Source organism: Myodes glareolus, chromosome 3, assembly GCF_982192425.1.
Source record: "Myodes glareolus chromosome 3, mMyoGla1.1, whole genome shotgun sequence".
NCBI lineage: Eukaryota > Metazoa > Chordata > Mammalia > Rodentia > Cricetidae > Myodes > Myodes glareolus.
The window spans coordinates 120,470,322-120,492,153 of record NC_142028.1 but is presented as its reverse complement, the minus strand read 5'-3'; the positions used below and the strand labels follow the sequence as shown (position 1 = coordinate 120,492,153).

Sequence of the window (21,832 nt, the reverse complement as noted above, 5' to 3'; positions counted from 1 at the left end):
AGCACCAGCGGATCTGAAGCCCATTTGTGGCCTCCACAAGCTGACACACTTGCATGGCACACAGACACTTCCATGAAAACTAAACAATACACTGTTAAACAAACAGGTAACTGAGAAAGTCAATTAAAGAAAAAAAAAGAAAATTAAAGCGTAGTGGAATTTAAAAACAGGTGAAAATGGAACCAAAAGACACCAAAACCTAAGGGACACAGGAAAGGCACTACAAGCAAAGAGAAGCATATGGCAACAAAAGCCTGCACCAAAAACAGGTTTAAAAAACCTGAAAAGATGCACCCCAAGGTCTTGCAGAAGAAAAACTCAACTTCAGGTCCCAGCACCCACATCAAGCAGTGCACAGTTGCCTGTAACTCTGACTCCAAGGGATTTGTACTGGCTGGTTTGTGTGTCAACTTGGCACAAGCTAGAGTCATCAGAGGAAGGAGCCTTGGCTGAGGAAATGCCTCCATGAGATCCAGCTGTAAGGCATTTTCTCATTTAGAAACCAATGGGGAAGGGCCCAGCCCGTGGTGGGTGGTTCCATCCCTGGGTGGCTGGTCCTGGGTTCCATAGAAGGTGGGCTGAGCAAGTCATGGGAAGCATGTCAGTAAGCAGCCCCCCTCCATGACCTCCATATCCGCTCCCACCTCCGGGATCCTGACTTGTTTGAGTTCCTGTCCTGACTTCCTACAGTGATGAACTGAACAGCAATGCTGAAGTGTAAGTTAAATAAACCCTCCCCACTACACCTTGGTTTTTGGTCATGGTCCTTTGTCACAGCAACAGAAACCCTAACTGGGACAGGATTCAAAGTCTTCTGGCTTCCACGGGCACTACACTCATATGGACATACCTCTACAGAGATCAAACATACGCTCATAATTACCAACAAAATCTTACGGAAAAAGTACTTGATGAGATACCACCTCACGCCAGTCTGCATGACTACTGTCAAAAACAAAGAAAAAGACAATAAATGTTCCTGAAAACTACACTGTGATCCCATTCCTAGAGAAATGAAGTCAGCACACAGAAGAGACCAAGAGACATCTGCCCGGGTCCATTTCAGCTGCTGTCTGTCTGTGCCCTGCCACTCCCTCCCCAAGTCTCACTGTGAGCAGGGAAACAATCAAGAGCACAAAGCTTCAGGGCTGGCTACATAGAAATTCCATTGCAAAGTAGTAAACCACTGTGACCTTTACAATAAGAATGAATTCTATTGGCTGATAAACAGACCAGAGCTAGGGCCTAAAGCAGCAGACAGTTCTCAACCTGTGGGTCATAATCCCTTTGCAGGATGGCATATTAGATATCCAGCATATTAGATATTTACATTATAATTTATAACAGAAAAATTCTGGTTATAAATTAGCAACAAAATAATTTTGTTTGGGGGTCACCACAACATAAAGAACTGTATTAAAGGGTCACAGGATTAGGAACGCTGAGAACGAGTAGGCTGGAGGAACCATCAGTGATAAGCATAGGATAGATCCTATGGGGGGAGAATGCAAAGTACATAGCGTCTTTTCAAAGGAATCTGTTCTCCTCACTGAGAGACAAAACTCATGATACTGGGGGACACAGGGCGAGGCTAGCTAACATTGGAATAGCAAAGGATCACTAGGCTGATTGAAAACATCATTCGGGCTTTCCAGGTGACTAAGCATCATTATTCCTTCCACTGAGGAAAAGAGGTCTGCGTGATTGACAATCATGGCTTCCCTGATGCTTCTAAGTTGTGTTTCCTATATCTGCTAGCCTAGGTTTGCTGCGAGGTCACTTCTCACACCAGCTAAGATATAGAAGCAGCCTAGGTGCCCATCACTAGATGAGTGCATCACACACAATGGACCATAAAGAATAAAAGTCTGTCATGGAATTGTAGCACATCACATCCTGGAAAATAAGACACATAGAGAAAAATAGTGATTGTATGTTCATGCCATATGTAGAAACAAACAAACACAAAGTACCCTGAGAGCAAGCAGGAATACCTCAGAACAGGAAAGGAAGTAGAAAGCTAGACAGAACATGATGATAAGAGGAAGGAATAGACATGATCCATACATAATTATGTATGTATGGAAATGGCTTGGTGAATCCCAGGAATGTGTACAAGTAGTATGTGCTAATAAGTGAAGCAAGCAATAGTAATGAAAGATAGTTTATTGTATTTTTTTCACAATAATGATGAGTTGTTTTGACCTGCTGAAACAGAGTCTCGTAGATCCCAGGTTAGCCTCAAATTCACTATAAAGCAAAGGACAACCCTGGCTCCTGGTTTTCCTCCCTCTCCAAGCCCAGGGATTGTAGGTATGCACTACCACACCTGCCTCATGGCATTGTTTTTTCAGTCTGAGCCCAAGAAGCCCCAGGATTAAGAACACCCAACCTTGGCTGACTACAGGAATCACGTAACCAGACGTTCCTGGGCATCCCCAAAACTGACTCAGCAGGTGAGAGAAGGAGAACAGAAACTTATATTTGCTTTTAATGCAAAAAGCAAAAATTCCAAGGAATCTTCAGTGCCCCCAGGGTACAACTGCTTTATTTGCCACAGCACAGGATTGGGTGGAAGTTTGGAAACCTCAACCCTTCACCAGTTCCACCCTGCTCCCCAGTGAATACCAATCCAAGATTTGCAGGATGCTGCCTCTTGGCATTCTGAATTCATGCACTAATGGGGAATTTTCCTTGGAGATGTGTAGGTGCACTCTGGGCCAACACTGAGCTGAGAGCTGCTTTTGCGTATCAGGACTCTCTCAGAGCAGGTGAGTTGGTTTTAAAAGTGGATGATTTGAAAACTAAAATATCCCCCAAATCTTAACATCGCATTAGAAATGAAAAGCCGGGCCCTCATACTTCTCCATCCTGTGAGTCTGTTTTATCTCTAGCCAGATGGAGAATGAGAAGGTTCTCATCCATCAAATTTCAACCTTATCAGGTTTTGCTGTGAGCAAGCTTGTCAAAGTGCTTACTTTTAAATATACAAAGGCAATTTCTTCAAAATCCTAATGAGGTATGGGCATTTAGTGACACAAGGACATTTCCAGAACCAGCATGAGATGTGGTTGTAGCCTGGGCAGCACAGAGTTTCACTGAGCACTGTGCAAGCAGTCAAGGGAGGAGAGCGGTGTGGTGTTGGGCCTCCTACTCCACAGCACTTTATGAAGCTGCACTTCATGTCCTCTTTCTGCAGGAGTTCATTTGAACAACAATGCAATGTGAACAATAAAAGACAGAGGGAGGAAGGTTGCAGAGATGGCTCAGTGGGTAAGAACTCTTACTAGTTTTCCAGAGGACCTGAGTTCAGTTCCTAGCACTGACATCAAGCAGCTGCCAGCCACCTGTAAGTCCAATTCCAGGAGATCCAACACCCTCTTCTGATCTCTATGGATACCCACATGCCTGGCATTTGCACATATGCATAATATAAGAATAACAGGGACTGAAGAGATGGCATAGTAATTAAGAGTGTCTGGTCTTCCACAGGATGCACGTTCAAATCCCAGCACCCAAAGAACAGTTTGTACCTGTCTATAACTCCAGTTCAAGGAAATCCAATACCCTCTTCTGGCCTCTGCAGACACAAAGCATGCCATGGTACACATGTAGGCAAAACACCCATACACATTAAAAAAAAAAAAGAATAAAAAAATATTGAAAAAAAATCAATAGAAGCCGCTGAAAGGAGACAGTCCTGTACAGATGACACACATGGAATTTAGCACATGGGAACTGAACACAGGTAGGTCAGACATTCTGGGTCATTTTTGTCTACCCAGTGAGGTCAAGATCCACTATGGCTACATAAGACACTGTCTTAAAAGAAATAATTAAAAAGAAAAAGAAAAAAAAAAGACCTCTCTGGAGAATGGACAAAGAAGCCAGGGCTTACACTGAGAAGGTATTAAGGCATGACTGCGACAGCACAGACATGCTACACCTCTCTAACCACACCTAGGGGCTAAACAGGAACAAACTCGCCCCTCTTCAGCCCCACTGAGACTTCCCAGGTACCAGGTTCATTGCCACCTCCACCCTGGAGCAGATATCTTCTCTTCCCTCTACCAGAAATGCATCTCTATCTCTCCCACCCCAGTAGCAGGAGCTCTGATTTCCTCTATGAAGCCTCCTCTCTTCCCCGCAGCTCCAGCAGCACAGAGGCCCCAGCTCCTTTGGGAGATCTGGTCTACCCCGCTATCAGCACTGAGTGTACTGCACTGTCCTCAGTTCTATCCGCACCTCCATCGCAGCTCTCCAAGGAAGCCGTCAGAGAGTGTCTGACTTGACTCTGCCCAGAACAGAGCCTAGTAGAGTGATGAAATAAGTAATGGTGACAAAGTCTCCTTGTTGGTGGCCATGGAGACCACAGCTATGCCACCAGGAAACAAAAAGGTCAGCATTTTAAAGCAGCCTTTACAGTAGCCTTGGGCAAGAGCTACTAGCATGTCCAAGCCCCCCTACCCATGGGCCTTCTGTCCCCTTTCTCTAAGGGGTCAGTCAGCTGGAAAGGAAAAGACAAGCATGCTCCTCGGAGCAGAGGTTGCTATTGATCAAGAAAGATTCGAATGTGTAGCTTTGCTGATTGGGAAAGCACGAACCACATTTAGCAGTGTCCAAGGTACACCAGTGAACAGTCCAGACTCCATTCGTCATTCTCACATATGAGATTTTGTTACTCATTTCTTTGCTGCTAAAATACACACAGGACTTTATGCCATTTTAGAAAGGTGCGGATTTGTCTAGAAAAGCTAAGTAGTTGGCTTAGAGGTTAAATGTTCAAAAGGAAACTCAGCTGCAACCCAAACCCAGTGCTGGTGTCCACTTCTGCAAGACACATGCTAAAACTGCTCCGTTTCTCTACTTAGTGAGACATCACAGAAGGATGGAGTCCAGTGAATCCATCATTCTCTCACAAAAATTAGGGATTTTAAACTTCTGTTATTTATTATAGTGTGTGTGTATAGTGTGTGTGTGTTGAAGGAGAACTATAAGAATCATTTCTTTCCTTCTACATTTATGTGGGCTCTGAGAACAGAACCTGTGATTAATGTTTCCTAGTCTAGCCGAACGCTGTGGCATCAGCTCCCAGTTACTGTGTTACTGCTCACAGCAACAGGGCCAGGTGAAGGGAAGGGGATCTGATCATTTGAGAAGCTGACAGCTATTCCTATGGGAAGGACTCTAAAATCTGAGTCTAAAATCTAGTCTGCCTTCTAAAATCTGAATATAGTCACATCAGAGTCTTCGAGACTGCACCAGGTTATTTGGAGGAACTAACAGATCATTAATTTCATTCCTTAATGCTACAAAAGCAGGCAGACAGTTTGGTTGATGGGGACTGAGCCCTGCATTTATAGTCTGAGTTCACGTCTTAAGAAAATCACTGCTGCCTCCCTCCTGGGCTGTTGTGAGGATCAGATGAGATAAGAGATGTGAAAGTACTTTCTAAGCTGGCAGGCACTGTACAAATTGCAGCTGTTGTGACTAAGGGCCCTTGGAGCCCAGCTGTTGAATCAAACAGGCAGATTCCTCCCTCCAGCTATGGGATCATGAGCAAGTGACTTCACCTTTCTGAGCCTCAGCTACTACATCTACAACATGGGAATGAGAGTCAAGGCAAGGACTGGGGAATACCTCTTCTGTGCTGGACGCATAACTGGCACTCAGTGGCATCAGATTAATTGTCACAAAGAATTATCTCTTGCACTCAAAATAAATGAGAAGCAAGAGGAGAAAAAGTCTTCAAAACAGTCTTTAAATGAATCAACATACCTGGATCTTCTCTTCCCAGTGACTTCTCTCCATCTGCCATGCCCTGTGTGCAGCCTAGGAAAAGGTATTCATGAGTGAGGAGATCCACCGAAGGCTTTCCCACCGCCATCTGAGCCATCACAGCTCACTCCCCTCCACTGAAGAACTCATTAACACAAGTGAGCCCCCCTTTGTAGTCTGACATGGTTTGAGGGAGGAAAAGTGTGAAGCAGCTGCCCATGGTTTGACTATGAGTCTCACAGAGTAAACAGGTGCTTCAGAAGAAAAGGTAATGGGCCCACTAGAAAACAGCCTGGGAATTGAAGTGGCAACCCCATTCCAAAAGAAACTAACTGATGAGGCTAAAGAATCTGCAACTGTCACAAGGACAAGGACCCTGCTTCATAAAGAAATACGACCTTTGTGGAGCTTCCAGAACACACCCTGATGTGGACAGACCATGCAGCAGACTCCCTCCACCCAAGGAGAATGGAAGGTCAACATAGCTTGCCCAGGAAGTCACAAGAGCAAGAGGAGTTCAGGAGATTTGGGCCCAAGGTCTGACAGCCCATGTCTTAGAACCTGGAGAGATGACTGATCTAAGGCTGGTCCTAACTCTGTCAGAAGATCACAATCCCTACTTGACCAAATTAACACATGGTAAAACACAGATGCAGAAGTCTACGACACATGAACAAAGGCAGGCCCTAACAAAGGTGGATCCTGCAGATTCCTCAGCTGACAGAACTTGCATGTGGAAGTTACTGTGCAAACCGTGCAGACTGAAGAGTGCCCCACTTCCCATGAACAGTCTGATATGCTCCCCCTCCTGCTGTGCCCTGTCGCCTCACCTCAGCGTCTCTCTCCTTTGCTTCCCTCAGAGTGGCAGAAAGTCCTCGGAGTTCTCCAGATGACACATTCTCGTCAGGAGACGCCATCTGAGATTTCTCCTCTTGAAGGCACTGAATTAAAGCTTCTTTACTCTTCAAAGACAACTTCAACTCCTCAATCAGTCTAAAAGAGAACAAAATTTAAATATTAATTCTAAGCTGCTCTCTTAGCTCAGTGGAACAGGTGGAGGAAGGAAGCCAGGCCAGACATCTTCAAAGTACATGTGTCCGATGAAAACGCACAAACAGAACTGCATTCACTCACAGGTCACAGAGCTTGGGCCAGAATGTATGGGATGTTAATGAATCCACGTGTCTCCAGCCTCGCCCAGGAATTTAGCTCTAAGCTGCACCTGGGTTGTTCAAGTCATGCACCTGCTCAGACCTTCAGTGGCCCTCACCAGCAGAAGCAGACCACTAAGTTCTGAGTAAGAAATCCCCTCTTTAAAAGAAGTCTGTCCCTGAAGTCTAAGCAAACAACCAATCAAGAGCTGTTGGGTGGGTGTGGATTTAAAAGCAGGGATATCTCTCCATGGCTAGCAGACAATGCTTAAAAACACAAACTAACAGTCTGACATCAGGATAAGGCATCCGGTTCTTCAGTCAGAATAACCCAGTCTCATCGTGATCCTGATCAGTACTCAGCAGCTCACAGACAGCTCACCCCAAAGCTATTCTGTGCCCTCGATGCCCTTGCATGTGTTATCAATACCTTCTGCCCAAACCCCTTCCTATCCTTCCTGACAAAACCAGAGTTCCTTAACTGCATCTTCCATCTCTGAGTCTGAGACAAACTCTGCCACCTACAACCTTAACTCCCTCTAGAAGATGTGAACATTTCCCTCTTTGGAACCAAACTCAATGTGCTTGATTAGCTGCTCTGTGACCAAGCTAAGTCATTCTACCTTTCTGAGCCTGTATTGGACAACTTAAAAAAAAAAAAGTGCACGTCTGATATACAACTGAAATCAACAAATGACAGCTGGCATGCTACCTGTGTACAAGGGATGTGTGTGTGTGTGTGTGTGTGTGTGTGTGTGTGTGTGTGTAGAGGTCAGAGGTCAATGTCCAAATGTTTTCCTCAGCTGTGTTTCCACCTTATTTTGGCTTTGCTGGGCTGGCTGACAAGCCCATTTGTCTCTCTGCCTTACAATGCCGGGATATCGTCACATCCAGCTTTCCATTAGTGCTGGAAATCAGAACTCAGGTCCTTGTGCTCAAATGACAAGCATTTTGTCCAGGAAACTATGTCTCCCTGCCTGTTTAATATTCAACAGTTACTTTGTTGGAAGACTCACCAAAGATTTCTTTGCTACCTAAGCCTAGACAGCAACCTGGTTATGTACAGCAGAGGTCTGGAGATTTGGCAGAGCTGCCCGCGTGAAGCACTAGCTTCCCGTCAGCGGTGAGGTGAGGAGGGTGACTCAGGCAGCAGGAGCACCTAGCAGTGCACTGGAATCAGAGCACCAGTGGGATCAGCTTGCTGGCCCAGAAACCTGGAGGGAGGCGCAATACTGCCCTCTAGGGGTTCTGCTCTGATAATCAATGAGCAAATGGAGAGCAAAACCTCACCAAATACAAGTTTAAAAGAGAAAGTGGGAGCCTGAACTTAAAGGACATTGGCGGCTCAGCCCACCATATGGAGCCAATAAGACACCCACAGGCGTTACATCTTTGGAATCAAGAACAGTGAGAAGTCACTCTTCTGTGAAATACAATATTTTAAACGCCAGCAACAAATCCAAGCTTTTAAAAATACAACCTATGGGGCTCCCAACATGATCACCGTCAGATGCAGAACAGCTCAAAACCCAGACTGAAGAAACTAAAGTAGGGAAAATAATGAAACAGATGGTAGGAACCCAGGAAGACACTGGCAGTACCCATGCAAGTAGAGGCCAGACCCCAAGATTCACCAGCTCGCCATGCCTAACAGCAGGTTCCTCTGTGTGGCTGATCAGATCCATGTCACCTGGATATAACTAATGACCCTTGCTGCTGTGCTGGGCTAACCTTGTGACCTTGACTTAAATATGGGCTAAGTGAGATTTTGTTCCTAGAGATTTATCAAATGGTTATATCCTAAGGGAAAAATCAAGGTGACATCTGGCTGCTGGTCTCTGGGAGTTTAACTGGGACACCACTGCTGAGATTGACAAAATTGTAGACCGGCAAGTCAGGTTTCTATACCTGTCTAGCCAGACCCGTGCAAATGGCAGGAATCTAGAACCCACACTTCAGCTTGCCCACATCCCCTTGTGCTCACCTCCCCTCGCCCATATCTCCTTCCCCCGCCCCCACCTGCCCTACCCCTCACTTCTGCTTGCCAGCACCTCCCCTGGCCCTCCCCTCATCCATACCACCACTTGTCTGCACCCCCACTCACCCTCCCCTCTACTCAGGCACCCTCTGTTTACCCCCCTCTACTCACCCTCCCTTCTACTCGCCCCCCTTCACTCACCCTTCCCTCCATTCACCCTCCCCTCCACTCATCCTCCCCTCCCCTCCCCTCCCCTCCACTCATAGATGCTCACAGACCCTAGAGCTCCTGTCCTAACTGGAAGCCTCATCCTCCCATTTCCCAAAGTCCTTAAAGCCCACTGTGTCCATCTCACCTCTATCACCAGCTGTTTGCCTCCATCCCACCCCAGACTTTCAGTCTCAGTTGTCATCCTCTATCTGGATGTCTGCATCAGCATGAGAGCCCCGTGACAATCCATCCCCCAGGCAAGCAGGGAACTGCAATAAATAAAAATCTAATCATGTGGCTTCCCCAAGCTCCCCCTAAACTCTCAAAGGATTTTCCCATGCCGTTCAGATGAATCGATTCTTCCACAAGGCCCAGTGGTTTGTCCAGCATAGCCACACTGTATATGCTACCTCCCTGTTAATTAATTAGCAGTCACGACTGCCAGAACTGTTCCATGATGCTGACAATCAAGTAAACCTTACACAGTCACCCAACAGTGTATCATGCCTGTGTCATTTACCACACTTCACGCCACCACATATCATCTCACATCATCACAACAAGGTTAGGCCAGTACTGTTGTGGGACCATGGGATGTATTCTGTCAATTATATTTTAAATAAATGCTGATTGGTCAGTAGACAGGCAGGAAGTATAGGCAGGATAGCCAGGCAGGTCAATGAGAAGAGAAGAATTCTGGGAAGAAGGAAGTCCAATCCTTCACAGTCGTGACCAGCCACAGAAGAAGCAAGATGTGACTGTCTGGCTGAAAAAGGTACTGAGCCATGTGGCTAAACAGATAAGAATAATGGGCTAATATAAGTTATGAGAGTTAGTAAGAAGCCTGAGCTAATTGGCCAATCAGTTTATACTTAATGTAGATCTCTGTGTGATTTCTTTTAGATGTTAAACGATTGCGGGAACCAGGAAGGACAGAAAACCTCAGACAACACAGTGCAGTATTTTTATGGAATTGACCACAGTCACACTAACTATTGCCACAATTGGCTGCTTTTTAAATCTTACTCTGTCTAATTTATCAATTAAAATTTAACACAGACATGTAAAGATTGGGGTGGAGGTGCACAGCAAGTAAAGGCTGAATACAGTCAAGTCTGTCTCAGTTCATGAACACCTACATAATATGAGAGGCTTCTCTTGGACCTCCACACAAATTTGTAAACAGTAACGAGAAACCACTGTTTGTCCCATTCAGTCCTGATCCTTCTCTTCCTGCCTTCCCATGTTTCCACCCAGCCAACTCGGATAAGCTTTGGTTTTGGCAATGCAAGTCCCCTTTGTAAAGCCTTTTTTTTCCTCCTTTATTCCTAGTCACCAATACTAAGAATTCTCCTTTTTACCCCCTATGGCTACTCAAACATTCTACTCTAGACAAATCCATTCCTTAGGCTCGTTAACCCCAATTTATCTTATAGAACTTATTAGTTCTCCAAGAAAGACAAGCCTATATGCCTTCTAAGGACTTCAATGCCAATCAACGGGGAAAGAGATCATGGAATACAACAATGACTTACATAGAATTTCTAGTTGTGGTAGTTCTTTACTGTTCATGGATGCTACCTAGCAGAAAAAGTCAGCAAAAGGACCACTTTCTCTTCCTGACAAATGATCAAGAAAAACTGAATCACAAAGGGATAGATGGAGCTAATAACTCATTTCCTGCACCAAGGTCCAGATACAACACTTCTATTTCACAGATCAAAACTAAGACAAGGGGACCAACTTCTGACCTCCATGCATGTATACACACATACACCAAAATTAAAATGAAAAAAAATACCTCTAAACGATGAGCCAAAAATAAAAAACTAAAAAGGAACCTAAAAAAGGTTCCAGTAATCACAATAAATACAGTCCTGTGAATACCTGAAGTGAGAGGGTACTGAAATATGGAGACCATGACCACAGGCTCCCTCAGTACTGACTCGGTCCCCTCAGGGAAAGAATCCCAGAAGGTGTGTTCTGCTAATTTCCCAACGACAAACTGAAAACAAAGTTGCAGACCTTAATATTTTGACATTATTTAGGTAAATAGCAGGGTGGGACTAGGTCAGAAGTAAAGGCAAACAGCACTTGGGCACAAAAACCTAAACAGCTAGGCAGGCTGACATACTGCTGCAAACCCTCTGCACTTGGGGAAAGTGTGGTAGGGACATCAGGAGTTCAAAGACAGCCTCAGCCACACAGTGAGTCTGTGCCAGCCTGGCCTTTAACTAGCTAAATAACATGGTGGGACATGCCATTCCACAGGGCACTGAGTGGCTGAGAAAAGAGACAGAACGTTCTGGAGGAGACAATTGACTCAGGAATAGTCTCATCCAATTCCAAATAGGTGTGGCTCTTCAGCACCTATGATATCAGTTTGTCTCCACTATCTTAACTCTACCTCCCACTTAGAGACAACAAATAAGATAAGACAATCAAAATGTCACAAGAAAATTTCAACTACTTCTTAACGGGTTTTTGTCAAAAGTTTCCCAGCAGAATACAGTGGTCATTAGAGTGGGCCTAACAGTCCTGCTGCCCATCCATTTCTCTGACCCAACACCACACCGCTTATTCACAATGCACTGAAGAACTCTGTATTTGATCTACAATGCTCTTTGTTCTATAAGGCTGCATAATGTCGGCCTGTAGCCAACATTGAAAACCATGATGGGAAACAGATCACACAAAATTCACTAGCGTCGTTGTGGGGACATCACCACTTACTGCCCCTTGTGGAAAGAACCACAAGAGCAATTTCCCTCTACTAGGGCCAAGCAAAACTGGGTCTCTCCTGAATCCATGGCTTGTTTCACCTCAAGGGTAATACGAACCTCAGGTCCATAGGGCTGCTTTTCCTTTGTCTACCAGGAAGCTATCGCCAAGCTAAACGCTAAACTTAGGGTCTCCGCACCCCTTTCTAACATGAACTTGTCTAGTGACCACCTCTCGCCCACCAGTATCTTGTTCCTGTTTCTCTCATGCCCAGTTTTATCTTGCTGTGCTAAATACACTCCAGGAAGGTAGTTCACTCTAGAGAAGAATAATGGCAGATGGGAGGGAGAGGAAGGCTAGGTTCTCTCCCTCTCCAGATGATGGGACCTGAGCTTCCCAGGGAGCAGATCCAGACCTGTCCTTGTCTTCCAGAGCCAGAGTCAACTCCAGGTCCCGCTCCTGCATCTTCTTCATGGTAGAGAGCTTGCTTTCCAAGCTGAGGCGAAACGCCTTCTCTGTTTCCGTCTCTGCAAAGGCCTTCTCCAGTTCTGCTTGGGCGGCTTTCACATCCTACAGTTAAATTAAATGCATTTGATGCAATTTTTCAATACAATTGGGAACATTTTGAAAGGAAATTGGATTAAAATATAAATATTTATGACTTTTTCTCCGGCACATTTCCCCTCCCTGAATGTACTATACATGGAAAGAATGCGTAATAAATATATTTGCCAGCCATTTTTCCCTCTTGTATTGGAAGAGTAATGGGCACTTCCAATGGAAAAGAGTCAACTCTACAAGAACTGTACTTTTGGTTTTGAAAAATCAGATCAATATTTACAGCTTCAATGAGAACAAGGAGAAATGCGCTTCTCAATACTAAACATGCATAAGTCCCAGAGTCACCCTAATCTCCATGCAAATTCATCCCACAGCTCACCGCCCCCCACCATTTCTTTTTAAGATAATGACTACACATTTCTAAAATGCATTTCTGTATCTCCGAGGTGATTTAAGTGGTGAAAAGCTCTATGCTTTTCCTGAGTGCTCAGGAAACCACCATGGAAATTATCTTCTAAATCATTTAGACCATGTCTCTGTTGGGGGAAGGCTCTGGTCCTCACGCAAGTGACCTGGAACAGGGCTGACTCTCCACCTACACAGACCACTGCCTCAAGATCACACCACAAACATTAAAGTCAAATAAAACTGGATTCAAAGTGCAGCTCTCCTACTACACTTGCTGTGTGACGTTGGACAGTCATTTAAACTCTGAGCCCTGGTTCTTATTCCAGAAGACAGGATACCCAACATTCCAAAGAGCTGCTGGGGGACTGCCAACACCTGGCATCCAGAAGCTAAAGCTCAGCTTCTCTTCCCCTGCCCCTTCCCACTAACTATCTGTTTAAGAGGCTTGTCTGTCACTCCATATTTCTTAGGCAGCAAACAACGATGCCTGTTATTTGCTGAGTGTCAACTAAAGCCAGGCTCTGAGCAAGAAGTCTTATATCACATTTGATCTTGACCTACCCCTAAAGTGTTGTGGACCGAGACAGCAGAATGTTAGAGCCTAAAATGTGGCCAGATCACCTGACCTTTACCACTGTGTGACCTTCAGCAAATGACATGGCCACTCTGTGCCTAATGTTTCAGTATGTTTAAAAAAGAGAGAAAAAGAGAGAGAGGGAGAAATGGAAGTAGTTAGCACATAGGTTTCTTAGAAGGATAGCTAAGCACACACGTGAGGCTTAGCAGGAGAACTCTAACTGTGGGGATGTGTTCTTGTTACTGCAGCAAGTGCTACAAGCTGGTGCTTCTGTGTTCAGTTCACACAGGCAAATGCTTCACCCGATGGGATAAATGCAGCAAGTGACAAAGCAGAAGCACTGGAAAGTATTCATGGGACAAACAAAGTGCTGCATCAAGAGGTGACAACTTTCTCAACTGTCTTGATTAAGGGTGTGGTGGGTGGTGGTTGTGGTGACTTAAATAAGAATACCCTATCCCCAATACCCCAATACTGCAGGCTCACAGATTTGGATGCTTGGTAACCAGGGAAAGGCTACTGGAGATAGGGCTTTGTAGGATTTGGTGTGGTGTCACTAGAAGCGGCCTGTTATTGGGGGTGAGCTTTGAAGTTTCAAATGTTCAAGCCAGGCCCAGTGTCTCTCTCACCTGCCTTTCCAGATGTGTAACCCTCAACTACCTCTCCAGCACCATGTCTGCTTTCATTCTTCCATGCTTCCTCCTATGATGATAATGGACTGAACCTCTAAACTGTAAACCAGTCCCAATCGAATGTTTTCCTTTATAAAGTTGTGGTCACGCTGGGTAGAGGTGGTGTATGCCTTTAATCCCAGCACTGAGGAGGCAGAGGCAGACACGGATCTCTGTGAGTTTGAGGCCAGATTGGTGTACCAAAGCTAGTTCTAGGACAGGCTCCAAATCTACAGAGAAACCCTGTCTTGAAAAAGCAAAAAAAAAAAACAAAAACAAAAACAAAAACAAAAACAGTTGTTGAGGTCATGGTGTCTTTTACAACTAAAAGAAATGAAGTGGTTAGACAGTGGAATGTGCTTACAATTACAGTATTTGAGAAACTGAAACAGGAGGATTGCAAGTTTGAGGCCAAACTCTCTACCTAGCTGATCCTGCCTCAAAAATAAATAAATAAATAAATAAATACCATAATAAGTATTAATATGTAGATCAGCCCAATCTAAATTCTGAAAGGCTCAAAATATAAAACTTATCAACGTGTCAAAAGTAGAAATTTCACACCTGACCTCATGTGATGGGTTGTAGTCAAACACAGCCATGTTAAAATACTGCCCACAATTCCCTAATTACATATATATTGCATATGTGAAATATAAGTGAATTCTGTGTCTAGTCTTAGAACCCACCCCTAAGACATCTCATTAGTTACGTAAAATATTCAATAACAGTAATAATAAAAACTCAAGTCTAAACCACATCTGGATCCAAGCACTTCAGGAAAGGGCTACTCAAACTGCTTTTCTTAATACTAGCTTAACATAGAGGAACACTGTCTGTTGTCCCATCCAGAGGCGGATGTTTAGCCGGAAAGCACTTGACTCCCAGTTGGAGTCACAGCAGCCGCCTGACAGAGGGAAGAGCACAGGACGCTGTGTGAGTCCACTAGAGAAGAGCGGCCACTCGGTTCTGCACGATCCGGGACAGAGGCTGCAACGGGACAAGAGCTGGGAGGGCAGGCAATAGCCGAGCAGCAGGCAATCTGAATGTGCTCAGGGCTACCCTCCTTCAGTGGGCCTTGGCAACCACCTGAGCCAGTTAGTACTTCTCTCTGTACCTCAGGGTCCTCACAGGAAGGAGACAACCGTGTAGCTGTCAGTTACAGGGGCAGAGAGCCTACAATGAGGCCAGACCCAGAGGACACCCAGTAACTGCTGCGGAAAGGTGACCCTCCCCAGGACTGACCTGTAAGTAGAGGCCCCTCAGCAACTCCAGACTTACTTCTTCTAGAAGATGTATCCTTTCCATCAGGAGGTCTTCCACCTGCTGCACCTTCCTCCTGGCATCTTCTTTCACGCGCTGGACTTCAGGACCTCCCACTTCGGCGAGGCTCTCCACTGCTATGCTGCAGAGAGGCAAAGAGCAGGCTGAGTCGGGGGCCTGTCTTATGGCAACTTCCCCAGCACCAAAGGATAAGGGGTACTTGTCAGTCATTCCTGACATTTGCCTGAGCTAAGTTTCCTTTAAAAAAAAAATAATACTTATAATTCAGAAATGGGGGGGGGGTACTTATCCGACAGGATAAAATTAACATTTTAGCACACAGCCTTTCAGGGCTCTACCTACCCACACAGTATACTAGTGAACTAACCTGTACAGTGAATCACTCACTATGCTGAGAACACGCTTTACAAAGTCAGTAAACATAAATCGCATTATCATCTTAACGACTGTATCACTATATGGAACATACTTTATGAAGTCAATTCTCTAAGCTGCTTCTAATGTACACGTGACATGTGAACAAGATCTAAGAAGAGGTGCCCGGTACTGAGCAACGGCTCACTAAACATCAGTGTTGTGGCTTCATGGTTTCTAGGGACACACTACTAGAAAGAGAATCTCCGAGCCCAAGGGTAAGTACACTTTAATACTCTTGATGGCAGCTGCCAATTTTCCCGCTAGTACTCTTACACCAGAGGTATAGAAGGCAGTACAGGAATCAATGGGCAAAGAAGCAGCATGCAACAAACAGATCTGTGAGGTTAGCATTTGCATGCTCCACCTTGCACCAGCCTGAGGGCAAACGTTCTAAGTACACCAAAATGGGTCCTGCACACACTACGACTTAGGGTGTGAAGGGGGACTTGGGTGCCAGCACCCTGCACCTGGTATTGAGGTATTAAATGCCCAGGGCACTGGGCTGTGGCCCTAGAATGTTCTCTCTGTGGAACAATCAGGCAGGCCTGACACTAAACCAGACACAGGGCCACGAGCAGGAACGCAGAAAGAACGGTGCTGGCTGCAGCTGAGACCTCGGTCCTCACTGCATCCTCAATGGCTGCAGTCTCCAGAAGGAAAACTGAGGAAATGGCTCCACCTCAAGCTGGCTTCTCAGAAAAAGGGTAGCAGAAAAATTAAACAAAACTCTTTGCCACTCAGTACCTCACTTGATTTCAGGAGTACATAAAATTCCCTAACCCGAAGCTGTGTAACCAGATGCTCACACACTGGACTAGGGCACCCAAAGGGCTATCCTGGCTGTCCAAGCTCCCACAGAAATCACCTGCAAATAGAGCCCTTATTTATATTGCGGTTTCCTTTCAAGCAAGGCTTCAGAAAACCATCACAATATCACAGTAATAGAATTCAGTGTGAATAACTGAAAGGAGGAACACCGGCTCCGGCTGGACAGATCTGCTTCTAAATCCTCACTCTATCCCAACCCCAGTGTGGTCTGGGTAAATTTTCTAGCCTCAGTAAATTAGTTGTTACACCTCAGTCTCCTCATGTGACAAATGAGATGATTACCTCTTGGAGCTAATGGGCTACCACAAGGGGTCCTCTGCAGGCCTGCCTCAGTACTCTGCAGGTCCCCTCCCACCCAGCTTGGGGCCTCTCCTGTGAGGCCAGGGCAGCACAAACCCTGCTGTCCTGCTGAGAGGCCTCCTGTCACCCCTCAGCTGGAGTCTGAGCTCAGAACAGATCAGCCCCTGCCAGAACCCAGGCCAACATGCTCACTTCCTGATCACTGCCCTGAGTGCCCTCAGCCCCCACTCACTCAGCTCACTTCTGGGACCAGGGCTGTCTCCAGGTCACACTGACTCACAGTCATTTCTGTCACTCCTCAAGGGGCATTATAGATGACAAGAAGAACTGTGGACTGCCTCCTCTCTTTCCCAAGCTGCAGACGAAAGATTTTTATCTTTCCTTCATGTCTGAATGTGGCTCGCACAATGTGTATGGAGGACAAAGGGTGACACTGTCTTCTATTGCTCTCAACCTTATTATTACTTTTAAACAGGGTGTATCACTGACCCTGTAGCTCCTAAACATCAACCCCATCTCCCCTGCCACTCCCCCTCACCACCCCAGGTTACAAACACTTTTCCCAGATTTGATATGGGCACTGGGAATCCTCAGGTCCCTGTATTTCCACAACAAACACTTAGCCCACTTAGCACCCCTCTAGCTGGGTGCTCAGGATGTTTTAGCCATGGGGCTTTATAGCGCCCTGTATGGCCCCTTCCATCAGCCCAGATCTAATCATGCCATCGCACAGCCTGAATCACATATGCTGTCAGGAGGCTGTACAATTATGAACAACTACTAGCATTATTCACTTTGTCTGTGTTTTAGTTATACCAATAAAATAAACTCACAATAATAAATGTTCCAACGTTTCATTTATCATCTTTGTATTTTACAGTTACTGTAGCAATAAAATTTATTCTCAGCAGTATGGTGCAATTTGCCTCTGCTAATGGAATTATTATTATTGTTTGTGTTTTAAAGCTACAGAAATAAAATTTACTCCCAACAATATGAATGATTTTGTTTTTAATGCCCCCTTATTGTAACTGATACACAGAACAATGGAGCCAGCACACAGATATGTTTACTTCACATCAAGGCAGAGTGGGCTCAGGAGCTGCACCAGAGCCAACTTGCTACAATTCTGGGGCAAACTCTGGGCACATTCTGGGGTGTTCACTTGCCACACATTCCTCCAGCACACCTCCACAACACCCCAGTTGCTCATACTGTGCCTCATTGGAGCCTACGGCTATGGGGTTGGGGTGTGAGTCGGTGTCCCTGCAGAGCTTCAGTGTATGGTGCTAGTAATTCTGTGGAGCCAGTTGGTCTATACGTCGGCACTCAATAGAGATTTAAATAAATTAACTTATTAATAGATATTGTTGGTTTTAAGCACTAGACCCCTACAATCCCCTTTAAACAACATATTACAAGAGTCCCTAGGACAAAACAGGCTTAAAACCAGTTACTAGCTGAAATCCTCCCTCTGCCTCCCAGCCTTACCCACTAAAACCCACTCTACTCCTCGGCATTTTCATCAGTCAGAACGAAATGAACTCCCAAAAGAAAACACAGGTGACTTGACTCTCACAAATACGGCTAGGGAAAGAAGCTAGACACAAAAGAGAACCTATTGTATGATTCCATTTATATAAAGTTCAAAAATAGGCAGAACAAGGCCATTGTGTTGAGACTAGAGGGTGTCCTGGGAAAAGAGAGAGGCTGTGAGAACATGAAGGCAAGGAGGCTTTCTGGAAGCTTGGTGATGCTTCCTTTCTGGCTCAGATGGGGGGGTCTCACATATGTGCTTGCTTCATATAAATCCATCACACATTATGCTTAAGTTCTGTATATCTGCCTATACTACAACACTTTAAAAACAGTTGCCAAACAATTAAATAAAAACTACAAGCTCCAAGGAGCCCTCAGAAGCCAGTCGGGAAACAACTGGCTTAGAGAAGCAGCTGGTTGTGCTTCACTGCCCAGCCCAACACCCACCCGTGGGACCCGATGGCCAAGCTCTTGGTTGACAGGTACTCACGAGGCACTGATGAGCAACTGATCTCTCTCCTGGAGCTTCTGCTTCAGACTTTCCACTTCCACCTTCAGTTCAATGTTCTTCCAGAGCGATAAGGTAAGAAAAGACACAGTGTAAGGTGCAGGAATAGCAAGTACTGATGGTGGCCAAGCTACTTCTGGGCTGGACTGACTATGCCATGCTCGCAATAGCATATGTTACATTCACAAGCCTCATTAGCCCTGAGGCACAGAAAAAGGGAATTATTAAGTACTGGTGGTCTCAAGAGAAAGCCCTGGATTCCTTAGGACTTGGAACAATGACGTAAATGTTCCAGTATCTAACAGCCACAGCATTCAAACACCTAGCACAAATGTCACACAAACGGATCCACCGCCAGAGTAAGACATGCTGCCAAAACAGCCGGTAAGCCACTGCCATACGGTGATACACAGATCAATAGAAATGGGTTAAACTAAAATGTAAGAGTTAGCCAATAAGAAGTTAGAGCTAATGGGCCAAGCAGTGATTTAATTGATATAGTTTTTGTGTGGTTATTTTGGGACTAAGCTAGCCAAGTGGTGTGGACAAACAAGCGAGCCCTCCTTGCAACACTCCACAAGCAATGGAAGTGATTTTCTTGGAACTAAAATTCCTGGATTAGAAGACTCTACTTAACAAAGTATCAATTCTCTTGAAATTTACTTAAAGATTTAACACAAATTCTATTAAAATACTAGCAGGATTCTTGTAAACACAGGCAAGCTGATTATAAGGTTTACTTGAAACAGTGAAGAGCCAGATGAATTGAAACCATCTTGAAAGAGGAGAATGTAACCTGAAGGTTGGAAATACTGAAATGAACCCTTCCAAATGTGGTCAGGTGAGTTCTGTCATGTGAGTGACAGCAATCAAAGGAAAAAGCAAGACGGGAGCTGCTTAAGGAGCTCAGCGTGTCTGCCTCCAAGGCTGGGAACCACTTGGGTTGTGTGATCCTTACAACCTACACAGTAGAAAGAAAAAGCTGTCAAGTTGTCCTCTGACCACATCACATGCACTGAGCAGCACACTGCCCATGCAGACACAATAAACAAACAAACAAATAGATTAATGAATGAAAAAAGAAAGAATAGTCTTCCTTTCAACAAATGGTTGGAATTGGATATCCTTTTATGAACAACTCACCTTGACCTAAATTACATCTTAAATAAAAGTTGATTTAAATTAACTCACAGATCTAAATGTAACACATAAAATATGATATTTTTAAGAAAAAGACATATAAAACAAAATTGTTTGGCTCTAGAACAAGGTAAACACCTCTTTAGATATAATATTGAAGGCATGATCTATAACAAAAAAATCAATACATTTGTCTTCATTAAAATTAAATACTTGCTCTGAAAAGCAGTGTTAAGAGAATGAAAAGACAGCTGCACTCTGGGAGAAAATATTTGCATATCACATATCTACAGAGGAATTATATCCAGAATACATAATAGCTCTCAAAATATAACTGTAAGAAAACAACCAAAAACCCAATTTTTCTTGGAGGAAAAAAAGGCAAAAGACTTGAGCAGAAAATATACAGCAGAAGATATGCAGATGGTAAATAGGCATACACAAAAAACCATTTCAACATCTTTAGCTTTTAGAGAAATACAAAACTATACTGAGAAGCACATCTATTGTAAGGGCTAAAACTACATTTTAATTGACAACAGCAAATGAAGAAGGAAATGAGAAGCAAGCAGATTTCTCTCTGTGGGATGCAAAAGGGAATGGCCACACCAATTAAGAGTTGGGCAGTTTCTGACCAAAACCTACACTTACTACACTTATCAATAACTGCAATTTCACTCTGACTCACTTTAAAGAATGAAACCTATGCTCACACAGAAACCTCAACACAGAGAGTTACTGCAGTTGATTTCAGAGCATCAGGAACTGGGAAGAAGTCACCAGCCCTTCCAAACCCTTATGGACAAAGAGTCACCGATACAGGAACACACAAGTTAAAATATATCCAAAACGTAAAACTGGTAAAATTTATTTCATATAAATTTCTATTTCAAGGAAGTTGAATAAGACAGACCTAGTGTACACAGAAAAATGTTAACAAACAACAATGGCAAACCAAGATATCTGACATAAGAAACTGAACCATAGTTAAAGTAGGAACAGCCAGAATTGGACTCTAGCACATCTTCGCATACACATAGTCAACAAGTCTCTTTTTTGGTAATTTTAAAATAATTACGTCTCATACTATTCTGTTTTTAAAGATTTATTTATGTGTGCATTGTCTGTGCGACTGTATGAACATGTGTATACAAGCACATGGAGACCCGAGGAGGACATCAGATAACCATTTCTACCACTCTCTGCCTATTCCTTTGAAACTGTGTCTCTTCCTGAACCTGGACTCAGAATGAAGCCTGAAAGCCGCACTGATGGTCCTGTCTCTGCTGACCTTGAAGCCCAGGTTACAGGCATGTGTAAGACTCCTAGTTTCACAGGTGATAGGATCCAAAGCAAAGGTTCTTAACCACTAACCCATCCTCTCCATATCCCATCTGCACTATTCTTCTTCACAAACACGGTTTCAGGACTGGATAAATGAACAGCATATTCTAGGTGCAATACACTTTTCAAGCTTTCTACCCTTGCCTTCTTGTTAATAATACTTAAGGCTTCAACTTTGTGACTACTAGAAAAGCACAAGAAACAACTGGGAGGTTCATTAAAGTCCCTGTTAAAAGTATTAAGAAAATAGAACATAAAACATTCATTCAAACAAAATTTTACCAGGCCAGATGCTTCCTGTAAAGAGAAACTTTATTCTATTACTCGGCTACCAATAAAATATTTATGGCAATTGCTTAGAATTCTCCTAACAACACTAGAAAGAATACTTGTCCTATTTATAGAGATTTTTTTTTA

The 21,832-nt window shown here is 44.3% G+C and overlaps 1 protein-coding gene across 1 annotated transcript in view; it reads right to left on the bottom strand.

Annotated features, from left to right (window-relative positions):
• Positions 1-21,832, bottom strand: part of LOC148122801 (CDK5 regulatory subunit-associated protein 2-like) — a 56,576-nt gene that overhangs the window by 18,337 nt on the left and 16,407 nt on the right. Inside the window, exons 3-7 of the mRNA XM_087904932.1 lie at positions 18,914-18,990; positions 15,337-15,460; positions 12,254-12,408; positions 6,609-6,771; positions 5,779-5,832 (exon numbers count right to left, since the gene is read on the bottom strand). Of these exons, the coding sequence (XP_087761058.1) occupies positions 5,779-5,832; positions 6,609-6,771; positions 12,254-12,408; positions 15,337-15,460; positions 18,914-18,990 (573 nt within the window). The remainder of the gene's footprint in view (positions 1-5,778; positions 5,833-6,608; positions 6,772-12,253; positions 12,409-15,336; positions 15,461-18,913; positions 18,991-21,832) is intronic.